At 36.2% G+C, this 14,292-nt stretch overlaps 1 protein-coding gene across 6 annotated transcripts in view; it reads left to right on the top strand.

Moving 5' to 3' along the window:
- EPHA7 (EPH receptor A7) overlaps positions 1-14,292 on the top strand; it is a 179,325-nt gene that overhangs the window by 125,092 nt on the left and 39,941 nt on the right. For all 6 annotated transcript variants that reach the window (XM_076333255.1, XM_076333251.1, XM_076333254.1 and 3 more), the window contains exons 6-7: positions 9,208-9,332; positions 12,791-12,959. In XM_076333255.1, the coding sequence (XP_076189370.1) occupies positions 9,208-9,332; positions 12,791-12,959 (294 nt within the window). The remainder of the gene's footprint in view (positions 1-9,207; positions 9,333-12,790; positions 12,960-14,292) is intronic.

The following is a 14,292-nucleotide window of genomic DNA, read 5'->3' as shown; positions in this document are numbered from 1 at the left end:
TATAATGCATTTCACAGGAATTTGGAAGGCTGGAACAGAAGTTGTACACATTTTAGGAATGTTAGTAGAGTAATATTTTTTCCCCACTGAACAATTATGTCTTTGAAAGCATCAATTTCATCAAACCTCTGGCACAGTGATAATTATTGTTTTGTGCTGACAACTTTATAGAATATTTATATGCTTTTCTGTTAATATTTGATCAACTGTTTTTATTTTTTTGGCATGGCACTTTGTTTCCACATTTTTGTTGGCTATGTCTGAAACAAAATGTTTTGTTATGGGACTGGAATTCATTTAATTGTCTCTTGGACATACTATGCTAAATAGACATAATCGTACTAGTCTGTAGGCCTCCAAACCCACAGTTCTAATCGCCTCATATCCTCCAGCAAAAGCAACTTTTACTTTTAGACAAGTCAAACTTGTGGCAAACAAGGGTGGCAATATTAGCTATACAGTAGCAATGAGAATGTATTAAGGGTTTTGTGGGGTTTTTTCTCCCATGAGTAGCATCCTTGAAGCTGACATCTTTTTGTGACTGAATAGATGACAGCATGAAATTCAATTACAGCAAACAGTCTCAGTCATTACACCTGTCTGCTTCCAGAGGAAAGTATTTGTAAATCGTGCTTTATCCTTCTGTTCCCTAAAACCTGCGTCTGTAATTGACACTTGCCAGCAGAGATGACTGGAGACAGAAGGAGAATGTAATGTGTCTGAGTAGCCCACCAGGGAAAAGAGTATCCTCATCTTTGGGAGTTTTGTGGTGTTTTGTTTTCTTTAATGAAGAATAATACCTGTGTGCCAAGGATTTACTGCAAGGCTGGTGGCAGATGTTTCTGCTAAAAAAAAAGTTATGAAAGATGAATCGCAAAAGAAGGCAGGACAAAAGAAAAATCTAATTAATATAGAAATATTTCTTCTGCAAAGGAAAACAAATGCTTCAGGAGAACAAAAGCCCCTCTGTGTTATTTGTAAGGCTGGTTTGTTACTCTAACAGATTTGTAAGAATCAGGTTTGTGCCTAACATGTCAAAACTTATTCACAAAGCAAGAGTTGTGGATACCTTGGGAGTCGCTGTTGTCACTTGTTACGCAACTCAGCATCCGTTCAGCACTGATTGATGCCCAAGTCACCACTTTTGGAAGAAATGGGATACAGACATGACAATAATATTTGTACCAAATGTCAGGCAGGAGAAACAGGGGAGTTCACAGTATGGGTCTAGACGTAGACTCTGACCAGAAGAAAACCAAAACATGATAGACAAACTGTCAGCCCTGATCTTTATAAACTGTTTCATTTCTTTCTGGTAAATTCTTTTTCTTTCTTTTTATTGGTTTCCCTCCCCAGAATTTTGCCAGAGTAGACAGCATATAAAATTGATCCAGCTGGTGAGTTTTGAGCTTGATGAAGGAATTACCAAACCATTAACTACTTTAAATGCATCAGATATATAAAAGATATGGACAATTAATAAATCACTACATATTTGGTAAGAATGCTATTTGAGCATAAGCTTTCTTAGAACTCCCCTAATAATATTAGGGGAGATCAGAATGTATTTATTGTTTTTCCTCATTTTTTTACTTACATTTATTAATTGATTTGCACAAGTATTCGGGTAACTACTGCTTCTGTTCCTCTCTGTAGATCAGCAGGTAATTTGAGAGTTTCTCAACCACAAAAGCAATGGCAAAAAATGTAATGGAGTAATGCAGTCAAGTATTACTTGACTACATTGCCTGTTACCATGTACTCAGGACATCCCCAAGTGGCCCAGAGAGCTGTGTGCCTCTGCTCTTGGCTTACAGAGCATTGTGAGCACACGGTGTTATATTTATGAGCCGGAAAGTAAAGTGTGTCAGAGAGGAAGTTAAAATGGCTTCTCTGTAGGATATTGTTAGTGTAAAATATCTGATTTATTTGGGTCTCTTTTTGAATGCTGCAGCTTGTAAACACAGTGGGGAATTTCTCTGTCATTGATCCAAAGCAATGGGTACTAATGGCATAATACAGTGGTACTCAATAACCTTTTATCATGGGCTGCTTTGTCATGTGGAGACTTAACCGAGGGGAGAGAAATACACTGTAACAAAAAAGGAAGGTCTTATGAATTTACATCTATCCATTTAATAATGTTCAGTTTAAGAGCTATCATATTCTTTTCTCGTTTTTGGGTTTTTTTTTGCATGAACTAGCATACAAAATAACATGAAAATTATTGTACATATTAGTGTAAACATGAAGAGAAATGTAGGCATTTTTTCCCGAGAAATCAAAGGACAAGGTGTGGCAGATTTCTATCATGGCTTGAGTAGCACTGCCATATTACGGTGCTCTAAATTTTTATATATATATATATATATTTATTTTTTTTTTCCCCCACACAAAGCCTTTGTATATTTATGGGTGTCGTGGTTTAACGCAGTAGGCAGCTAAACACCACACAGCCATTCGCTCACTCCCCCTCCAGTGGGATGGGGGAGAGAATTGGAAAAAAGCTAAAACTCATCAGTTGAGATAAAGACAATTTAATAGGACAGAAAAGGAAGAGAAAATAATAATATGATAAAAGAATATATGAAACAAGTGATGAACAGTGCAATTGCTCACCACCTGCTGACACTGCCCAGCCAGTTCCTGAGCAGCAGCTGCACCCCCCGGCCAACTCCCCCCAGTTTTTGTTCAGCATTACATCACATGGTGTGGAATATCCCTTTGTCCAGTTTGGGTCAGCTGTCCTGGCTGTGCCCCCTCCCAGCTTCTTGTGCACCTCCAGCTTCCTTACTGGCAGGGCAGTATGAGAAGCTGAAAAGTCCTTGACTTAGTGTAAGCACTGCTCAGCAACAACTAAAACATCAGTGTGTTACCAACATTATTCTTATCCTAAATCCAAAACACAGTACTATACCAGCTACTAGGAAGGAAATTAACTCTATCCCAGCCAAAACCAGGACAATAGGAAACAGAATAAACAAATAAGGGAAATATCTACACAGTCAAGCCTTAAAATTTTCCCAGTACCTGCAGAACCTTGTCAAGGTACTTGCTTCAGACAGCATAAAAACCAGTGTGGTGCCACATGCTGACCTCAGGCCCCTGACAGCGGTAGCTGCAATTCCTCAAGGTGTATAATCTGTTTGCCTACCACTCTTATTTAGTAATTTCAGCAATTCTGATGCCTAAGTTTCCATTCAGAGCAAACCAGAGCACAGTGGGAGGTCAGGTTATGACTTCATTTGCACACTTTCTCTTGGGAGCAAATTAGTATGCAAGCCAGTGCAGAAGGGTGCCATTTGGGTAATCTTAGTGCAGGATTGTTAATAGAGTATAGGGAGTTTTGTATTCTCTTCCTGAACAACCATTTAAGAGCTAACAACAGTATAATTTTCTGCTACTATTTTCATATATATATATATACATGGGTTCATTTTGTGTTTGTTGTTGGTTAGACGCCAGATTCCAGTCTCACTTAAAATAGATGTAGAGTCAAAGCAACTCTGTTATCCAAAGATTTTTGCCAAGAAAGGAGACAGCAAAGACATTTTAAAAAAAAATAATAGAGTAGGTTATAACCGTTGGGATGCCGATATCTCTGTTTTTCCATGGTTTGCATCTATTAGCAATGTCCCCTTCAGGCTGAATACTCAAAACACCCCCCAACTGCTGTAGAACATCGTTGCAGAAAAATGGTGTTAATGCTTCATGTAATGTAAAACTTATGTTGGGCCCTAAGATACAGGTTTACAGGGATGTAAAAATTGATCTCTGCTGCTGTATGAAAAGCCGGTGGTTTTGAGTGATTGCTGCATATCTTTGCGATATGAAAAGGGAAGAGGCTAAAATCCAAGAGTTTTTGTCCTTCGGGAAGTGCTGTAACAGTCCCATGCTATGAAAGTGAGAGTGTTACTGTTGATTTCAGCAAGTACAAGGCGAAGCTCAGATTGTCTTAAGCACATTATTGCTATTATAAAATAAAGAAATATAAAAAATAGTTAAGGAAGGCTGATAGCCCATTCATTCATTAGTCTTTGTATAACAAATGATGAAACTGTAATTGCAAACATAGATCTGGTAGCATTTATTGATATGGAGTAAATGCTGGGAGCATTTACTCATGTTTGTTTGTGAAACTTTCTGCATGAAGTGGGACTGTAGGATTGAAACCCTTATTTCTGAGGATTTTTAATAGTTTGTTTTATACACATGAACTACTAAACACCCAGAATGCAGCTTCTATAGAGACTTTTTTAAAAGTATCAAATTAAAGGTCTCCATGACTGATGCTGTTGATGGAGTTGAGACACATTCAAGATGCAGAATTTTAAGAAATCTCAGAGAAATAGCTAAGTATGTTTCTTTTGCTGAGTTATCTTTTTTCAATAAAAAGGTGTTCCAGTTGATTTTGTGCTAGCAATTGGTGCATTATGCCTAATTCCTCTTATATGTGAAAGTCCAGCTTCACATGTTTTCATTTTTCAGTTTTTATTGTTTTGTTTTAGTATTTTGTACTTTTTTCTCCTTTCTTTTTTTTTTTTTTTTTTTTTTTCCTGATACAAAGTGCAAAAGATTTAATTTTGCATCTGTCTTTGTCTTTTGGAAAGTACACTGTGGATCAAGGGAAATGTTAGGCTTGAGAACCAGAGAATAGCTAAGCATAGAGATTAAAGGTATGAGCAATATTATGTTATAACATTTTCACAGGACTCTGGACTAAAAGCAATGTCTTCCAAAACAATCAGTACAGTTTTCTGTACATAAATATTTGCACATATTAATAATATACCATATGCTTGGCTTAGCAGTATAGATGTAACACATCAGTCTACCAGGTGCAATATTCTCTCTGGAGCAGAATATTTCCTTGGAATATTCTGCTCTTTTTGACACCTGAGTTTTAACTTTTTCTATAACTTGATCTGAAAATGATGACCAGCTTGAAATCTATATAACTTGAAGGCTTTATCAGTAAAGCCCAGCAGAGTTATATTTCTCTGTGGCTGTGATGTTGAAACCTGGTGAAAAATCAATTTTTTCCTTTTGCTGAATGGTATATTTGAAGCACTTAAAAAAGGTGAATGAGTGTGCTGAGGGCCTGTCATTCTCGAAGTACTTTCTTATGCAGCATGTGTAGGTACATCTGCCTGTTAGCCCTGAGAGGCTGTGTGTGTTTGATGCATTGGATGTTGTGTCAGCAGGAAGGAGAAAAAAAAGAGATGAGGTATATCAGAAAGAAAGTTGATAGCAAATGGTGTTTTGAACAGCCTGTATCCCCCAGTGTAATATATTATGGAAATAATGATTCTGACAAGTGATGCTTCTCTGCAACCTGAAGTGATACAGTAGGGATTATGCATGCTCAAGTCATTCAGGACTGGGTACTTCGTTGTCTAGAAATGCTGTAAGAAGTGTCTTCATCATGAACAACTTTGTTATAGATGCAGTGGCAGCAGCTAGATTACTAAAAGAAAAAAATACCTGAAACATCATTATTATTATTATTATTATTATTATTATTATTATTGCTACCAATGGGAACAAAAATGATCTTTTTAATTCTGTTTTTATAGAGTTATCTTTTTTGTGATTTAATACTGTATTTTATCTTGTATTTAGGGATGAATTGTATGCTTTAACTAATTTTCAAGCTTGCTCAAACATAGTTGTTTCAAAACCATAAATAGGTTGTTAGTTAATTAACAAGGGTAGGCAATGAGAAGTGGGCTAAAGGTTTAAAACAAGGTGTCAGGAAGCCAGAACAAATAAAACAGTCTGTAAGAAAGGCACAGAGGCAACACGGAGGAAATTATTATACTAGAATAAAGAACAAAATGCTTCTGACCTGTACACTCTCATTAAGCACAGATCAAGAAATGCAACCTAAAAGTCAGGACAAAGATAGCATATACACCTAACCTCTAACGTCAATAGATTGGCTTACGTGGTTGATCTAGTTTACAGAGATTTCCTTGCAGTAACAACAGACTGGTGTATCTTGCCAGAGGAGGATACTCTGGCTTCAACTGATTTGATGATTCCCTTCTTCCCCCGACAAACATGGGGACACAAAATAAGCTTAGGTAACTTACTGCATTTTAGGAATATCTTGTGGTATGGGAATTATATACAACATAATTGTCTTCAGAGCTACCAACGTATACAGTCTACAGGGTTGGACTTTCTCTTCTTCCTCATGTGGTTCGTCTACCAATGAAAAGTAGCACAACGTTTTTAGTTAGGGGGGGAAAAAAGCCAAAACACAACCAAAAAACCCAAAACCAAAGCCAGCTTTTAGTCTGACCATTCTTGAATGAAAATAATATTAATTGACAGGAAATATATTTAGGGGTGCATTTATTTAAGAGTTTTGAATGTTGTCTTGCAATGTTGATAAATCACTGAGATTTTGTTTTGAGTGGAAATTCCTTAAGAACAGAATATGCCTGTTTGTGGTGTACTTTGTACAGATGTTAAGTAGGAATCTCACATCGTATATTTCACTTCCCCGATTAAAATGTTCCCCCTTCTTTGTTCCTCCTTCTCTGCATCGCTGTTCCTTCCCCACATACGCAGAGTTAACTAATACCAGAGGAAGCAAGTTCATTTTGCATCACTGCTTAAAAAAAATGAATGCTATGACCGACGGAATGAATAAATTTGATAAGCTAAAACAAAAGGCAGCAAATGTTGAGAACAAACTCCAGTGACCTAGGTAATATAAAATTGTTTCATGATAAGTGTGAACATTAACAATTTTGGACATCTAAACATGTAAAATTAGCAATTTGAAAACATTTATCTGGATGAGATAGAACATTATACATGAAACATAATGACCTCTCTGAAATTCAGCCAGGATGCTGTGGTACTCATTTAGACAAAGAAGACAACTAGTTAATCACAGCAAAGAAAACTAAACAGAGTAAATTAGTTTGCTGCATTCCAGACTCTTAGCTACGAAAAAGAATATATTTCACTAATTAGAGACTGAAAATACTCTAAGCTTTTAGAAAGAGAATGCAAGAAGAGCGAAAGAGAGAGATCCTGGCTTTGGAATGGTGTATCAACCCATGGTGTTTGCATGATACAATTTTGTGATTTTATCAGTTAGGCAGCCTACATTAAGGGGTCTTCAACTTTGATTATATTGATTACATACAACATAATAGTTCATAATGAAAATTATCTTGCATGGTTTCAGTCCCTAATTTTCATGGACTCTTGGAGCCTCTAATGAAATGTAAATGAATTTAATTTAAAAACCTACATGAATATACATGTTATAATAAAAAAGGCTAGAAACTTCACAATTTAAATAAGAAGTTAACAATGAAAGTTTAAGGTTTTTTAGAGGATTATTGTCTTGATTGTGCTGTAGATCTTTTTACTTTATCATTATATTTTTATCCTTATTGCTACAGGAGTGTGCATTCTATATGTTTTACTTCTGTGTTCTTTAAATTAAACAAAATGTGTGTGCTAAAGAATATTAGAATGGGAATTATTATAATTAGACTCAAGGTGAATGGTAAAAGAGAAAGTGAAGTTCACCTGCTTGTTGCATGGCATAAGAATCCTGTTTTATCTGAAGACTGTATATCATTTTACATAGTGAAAGCTTTATATACAGTTCTGAAATAGGGTTGTTCTTTTCTTTACCTAGAAAAAGATTTAAATTTTTCAGAATTTTTGTTGAAACATTCAAGTATAGAATCAGCACTAGATTCTATACTTAAAAAGATATAAATAAATTTATCTCTAATTTTCCTTTACTTTCCTGTGTCTGACTCTGCTCTCTGAATATGACCAGGTTCCTGTACACATAAATGTCATTTTGCTTTTAACTGCAGGGGGCTGAGGATCAAGCCATCTCTTTATCTATCTTTTGCATGAGCAGTGTTACACCCTTGAATTATTTCCACTGAATTGAAAGAGAACCCTTTTACGCTGAGGGTGGTGAAACACTGGCACAGGTTGCCCAGAGAGGTGGTAGATGCCCCATCCCTGGAAACATTCGAGGTCAGGTTGGAGAGGGCTCTGAGCAACCTGATCTAGTTGAAGATGTCCCTGCCCAAGGCAGGGGGGTTGGACTAGATGACCTTTAGAGGTCCCTTCCAACCCAAGCTATTCTATGATTCTATGAAGATCAAGTTCTGCATGGTTCCAATGCCATAGTTGTTTTTTAAAAAGCTATGGTTTTACAGGACTTCTGTGCTACATTCATATGGGCAGTATGTATGTTTGAGGAAAAGTGTGATGTTGGGCCTCCTTTGGAACCGCACATCAGCAGAAAATCTGTCTCTCTCTTTTTTGATAAACATGAGATAAGCTGATAAAGCAAGTTACTTTTTCAGTCTCTCACATTTTATTAAATTATTTCTTAAAAATTTTTAAATGAGAGTCAATGGCTCTATAATACTTGTACATTTTTTTTTTTAAATTTTAAAAGGTGCTTGTTTGTGGGTGATGTTTATTAGGAAACTCTGTGTGTATGTGTGCACGCGTGCAAGCATGCATGTATTTATGTCTGTAGAGTGAGGTGGAGGAAGACAGTGTCCCCTTTGTTTCATAAGTTCTACTTCTTAAATTGCCTCACACTTTCAAAAAATGCCAAGACCAAATATGGAAACTTCAGCTCTAAAGAGAGAATGTCCTGGAAAGATTTGAACTAATGAAAAAGAGGGGGTTTAGTCTCTTAACAAAGTTGTTTACATCACCAAGTCATGCCGTAATCAGATAGTGCGACAGATTATTTTTAAAGCAAAATTGGAATCAGTTATATTAAATCAATCTAAAATGTGATTTTGTTTCTAAAACTTTTTTTTACGTGCATTTCAGAAACATATGCAATAAATATTTAGACTTTTAATTTAGTACACATCAATCGAAAAATCTACCTTGCTATCTTAATCAGAATTAATTTGCTTAATTGTTATTCCTATCCCATCAATCTCAGTTTTGCACTAACTTGAACAATGCCACTTTTTGCTGTTTGCACTTTAATTCAATTTCCATTCTAAGTTTATGAACAGTAATAGGGTCCTGCTTGAATATTCATTAGCTTTGAATTGTGAACTATGAAAAGGTGCTTTCTTTTACCTTAATGAAAGTGGCTCAGCATGGGGCGGATCAGTAATGACATTTGATTTTAGGCATCCAACAAATTTGCTTTTTATTTATTGACACATCTTGTCCAAACAGCTCCCTCGCAAGTTAGTGGAGTAATGAAAGAGAGAGTGCTGCAGAGGAGCGTGGAGCTTTCCTGGCAGGAACCAGAACATCCCAATGGAGTCATTACTGAATATGAAATCAAGTATTATGAGAAAGTAAGTGCTAAGATTATCTGTAATGTACAACAATGTGCTGTTTGCTTCGTATTGTCTTGCTGTGTTGTGGAACAATGTTAAAGCCATCAGCTATCAACTATCCTGTCTCTTCAAAGTCACAGTGATTTTGCTCATTTTTAATACCTAGCAAATTCCTGCAATTATTATTGCTATCATACGTCCCATATATTGTATTTTGGTATCCTAAAAATGAAATATCTGCTTGAAATCTGCCCTTTTTTCCACTTTTTTTTTTAAATTGTTAAGTTGGACTTGGGTATTTTACCATCATATTTGTCATTTTCCTTGTCTCTTCTACATTGTGTATAAAGCTTGTTTCATTTCCTTCTGTGTCATTGTAACTCCAGTCTTGAGATGATATATCAAATACAACTCTTGACTGCATTTGGTATTTCCTTATGAGCTGGGCCTCTTCGACTTGATGTCTGAAAACTTCCAAAGCACTTCCTATAGTTTCAGCTGATAAATATTCCTTATTTGTCCTGTTAAAAAGTCCCAGCATTGTGAGATTTATTTTTCACTTGTTTTCTCAACACAATAATGAATTGAGGGCAGCTTTTCAGTAATAGATGAAGTGATCTCTGTTTCTGGTAGAGTGAAATTGCAATCTTATTGATGTCAGTTGGAGTTTTGCCATTCATTTCAGTGTGTCTGGGGCTTCATTCATGATAACTTTGAAGTACTCTAGAATAAAAAAATTCTGACAAGCATATAAGTAGGGCCACATGCAACCGTAAGCTGGATGAAAGCAGAGTGAAGGCAGGTTGTGCAGCTACATGTTTGTCATGGGACCCAGACTAAGTGTGGCTCCTCCAGATTACCTGGGAAATTTACTGTAGCACGTAACATATTCCTAAATTTTATAAAACATTCTGGGAGAAAAAAAGAAATAATTAAAATGCAAAGAAATGAACAAAGGATCTCCTTTGTGATCCCTTGTGAAGACATTTCATCTCTGCAAACAAGGTAATAGCATCTCTATATCAAAAAGACCATGTCAGCTTACTAGGTAACATAGAATTAGGTAAATTCAGACCAGATTGGATCTAATATCAAGTGTCACATCTAATTTTAAGTGCTGAATTACACAAATATACTTATCAAAAGATCTTTATATGATTTGGGAAGGGAATAAAATGTTTATTTGTTGATGCTAACTCCCAGTTTAAGTTGTTCACTTTAATGACTTTTATAACAAAACTTACCAGATATGTACAAATAGCTAAACAATTCTTTTAAGGGAATTTTATTGATTTTAGCAGATAATTTTTGTTCCTCTAGCATGCGTGTGTGTGCACACACACAAAGTCCATGCATTAAAAAAAAAGTTTACATATTTACCAAAGGCAAAACTGTTCTCCACACAAAAAAAACTTAAAAAACAAAACTACAAACATAAAAATTGTTTTTTTAAATATGCAGAGTAATTTCTAATCTGTTACAGTAAAACAAATAATTTAAATAGGTAGTGGAAAATGACAGAAAAATGCTCAAATACTAGACTTTTCATAAAACAATAACTTTTAGAATGTGACTTTTATTATTTTCCCTGTATATTCATGTTACTTTACATGAGCAGCAGAATTTCATTGCCAGTTTCCTATGTTTGCAAAGACAAGAACTGATGTTAAACTTCTTTTGTAATGGAAAGAACCCTACCAGTATTATACTTATTACAGTGAAATTCATAAAAGAGAATAAGAAGCTCATCCTACAAACAGTCACAGATAAACTGAACTATATACCTTTAATTCAGTGAGACAATTTCAACACAAATACTTAAATGCTTGCCTTCCTTCCAAAATAACACAGTTCCGCTTGAAAAGTACTTCATAAGCTTCTTGCTCAGAACAAGAGAGGCAGTTTAAGTTTTGTTCCATTAGTTTAAAAGAGAAAAAAAAAAGATCTGAACCTTCAGCCTCTTTTAGAGCCAAATTAAATCAAACATTTTTGTGGTTCTGAAATATTCTGATAAGTGTTTTTTTCACCTCTCACTTCTGGCTAGGGCTGGAATGGAAACTGCCTGAAACCTCCCAAGTAAGCCTGTCCTGTGAGATTTCTAGCGCAGGTTATTTTTATTTCTTTGTTATTTATTTATTTTGAATGCAAGAACTGTTGGCAATTCAAATAAGCCTCATATGCATCAAAAACCAAACTCTGAAATTCCACTGTGGAAATTCAACTCTGAATTTCAGGACTGTGGCTTACAGTCCTGAACCTGACTGTTTACGGTTTCCTTAACTTGTTTCTCATCTCTCAAGCATTCCTGTTCTTTCTCACATACCAACATACATTCCACCATGGTCCTCACTTACAGATGATTTAAACCTTCTTGGAGAAAATATGAAAAATTGTTGCTAGCCGAGCTGGCGGGCTTGCTCAAATGACAGACTGGGCAAGACCCAGGAGAAGCCAGTACTGAATCTCAGAAAAGAAATCATATATGTTGTATTTAACCCTGTATTTCAGCAAAAGTCTTTGCTGCTTTACTGACTGCGAAGGGGAAGGCTCTCCATCATTTTTGGCTGTGAAGTGCTATTGAAATGAGTTACAGATTTATTCCTTCCCTCTGTATCCATCTCATTAGCACTGCCTCGTGCGGCTCATGCTTCTTTGGTCATGTGGTGCATTCAGATGGTTGGTTAATTCATCTCTTCTGCCCTTCAAATCAGGGTTGCATCTGCCACCGAAAATCAACAGGGCTGCACATATCTATGCTGAAAGATAATCTGGATCAGTAAATGTGATGAATAAATAGAGCTTTTTGAATACTGTAATGATCTGTGATACAGCTTTTGTAGTATTTGAAAGTGAGTTATTACTCATAGGGTTTGTAATCTTACAGCTTCAAATCTGGGGGGTGTCATACTGAGCTTCTTTCCCTGGGTTCTTCTTGATGCCATGAAGTCAAAACCTGAGAAAAGACTAAAAGACAGAGAAAAAAAACTAAGTGAAAACTGAGTTAAGGACCTCAGAATTTGGTGCAAAATCCAGCCAGTTATACATTGGCAGTACTGTATTTTTTAAAGCTATTGGAAGGTAACAAGGGAAGGTGTTCTGACCATGAAAGAACAGATTTTCCTGTCCTTGAACTGTTTAGACCCCGCAGATCCCCTGGAAAGATGTGGTCAAGCTATTTTCTCATCAAAAGTACACAAAATTTAGTCAGAGCCAAAGAAGCAATCATTTTATGTCTGGATGTTTTATGAGTAACAACATGAGCATCTCATTTGAATTTTATGTTACACTTAAAGCTCCTCATTGCATTGACAGTGTTTTGTAATACTCCACAGAGTACGCTTTGTTTTTTATGTTGGGAAAAAAAGCATTCAACAAATTGAAATAAACTACCCAGGCTGGCTGTCAGTTGCTGATGTGCAACCATGATAAAATCTGACCTGTAAATGTCTTTTAATCTTTTGTCTTACTGTTTCCAGGACCAAAGGGAGAGGACCTATTCAACAGTGAAAACCAAGTCCACTTCAGCTTCTATTAATAACCTAAAGCCAGGAACAGTGTATGTTTTCCAGATTCGTGCTTTTACTGCTGCTGGTTATGGAAATTACAGCCCCAGACTGGATGTTGCCACACTAGAAGAAGCCACGGGTAAACAATTAGATTTATAGGAAATTAACACTTTCAGTAGAAGTAGTAAGTAAAACAAGAAAGGAAAGAGTCATAAGCAATATTATTAAAACTAGAAAGAATGAAGTTCTACATGAAGGTGGATTTTCGTCACTGTATTTTGAAGGATGAACTTCAATTAGTTGTTTTACCACAGAACTACAAATTACACTCTTGGGTAAGCTGTGTAAAGAAAAAACAACCTCTCAAAAACCCTCACAATGGAAAGTATGAAGCTGAAGTACAAACTCTCTCAGTACGGTACACCAGAGAACCTGGCTGGGACATCTCAGCAGAGGCATAACACTTTGGGAGAGCTTCCTCTTTCCTTGATGCTGAAACCAACCTTGTGCCCTTATTTGTCTAAAAATCACACTGATACCTTTTTTCCTCACCAATGTAGATATGTGCATGCATGCTTAGAGAAAATCTTCCACATTTTGGGTTTTTGGAAAGAAACTCTTGCATCACTGAGACCTGGCAGCCGTGAGCCCATTCACGGGAACTGCCTGTGTCCCTGGTAGCTTCACTGCTCTGTCGCAGACCCAAATTTGGTTACTCTGTTTTGGGTCATTTGCTTCAGGTCGACTTGCCTGACAGCAAGTCAGCCAGATCTGGAGCTGAGGATACATAGCCTACAGGTTCAAAGGGTATGGATGCCAACTGCTCTCTGCGCTTTGTGCAGCGTATCTAAGGTGCGGACACACACTCTTGCATCTTATTAATTGCAGCCAGATGTCACCTGAACAATTTGTGGGTATTCTTAAAACACAGTAGTTAGGTCTTGATTCCACCTTGATTCCACACAGAATATGAAAACTATCAATAATGAATAATAGCACATGTCTAATAGACATAATTGAAATAGTAATTATCATAATAGCAGCAATAAACTGTCATTACTAATATTGTTAGCTCTGTGTCCGATAGCATGCTTTCCATCCGTAGAGTTCTGCTTTAGAAAGAGTCAGTAGCAGAATCCCCATTTTGCAGAATGGGAACCTGAGGTACAACCAGAAGTAATTTCTTCTTTTGAGTAGATTTCTGGAAAACAAATTAAAAGTCTGTCATAATCTGTCATAAGTTTCTGCTAATTAGATACTTTATTGTCTATAGTGGTTTAAAATTAGTAGACCAAAATATTTCCCCAACATTTCCTTAATTACCTGAGTATTTTTTATATACTGAATGTAAGCATACTGGTATGCTGGTACAATACTGGTAGTCGCTAAGATTAGCAAAGATAATTTCAGAGGTAAACAGTCTTGACTGGGGTTTGGCCGATGTATGGAAGATTAGGAAATCCTAGAATAAA

The sequence above is a fragment of the Aptenodytes patagonicus genome, chromosome 3 (genome assembly GCF_965638725.1).
Source record: "Aptenodytes patagonicus chromosome 3, bAptPat1.pri.cur, whole genome shotgun sequence".
Classification (NCBI taxonomy): Eukaryota; Metazoa; Chordata; class Aves; order Sphenisciformes; family Spheniscidae; genus Aptenodytes; species Aptenodytes patagonicus.
This window is presented reverse-complemented; position numbering and strand designations above follow the sequence as displayed.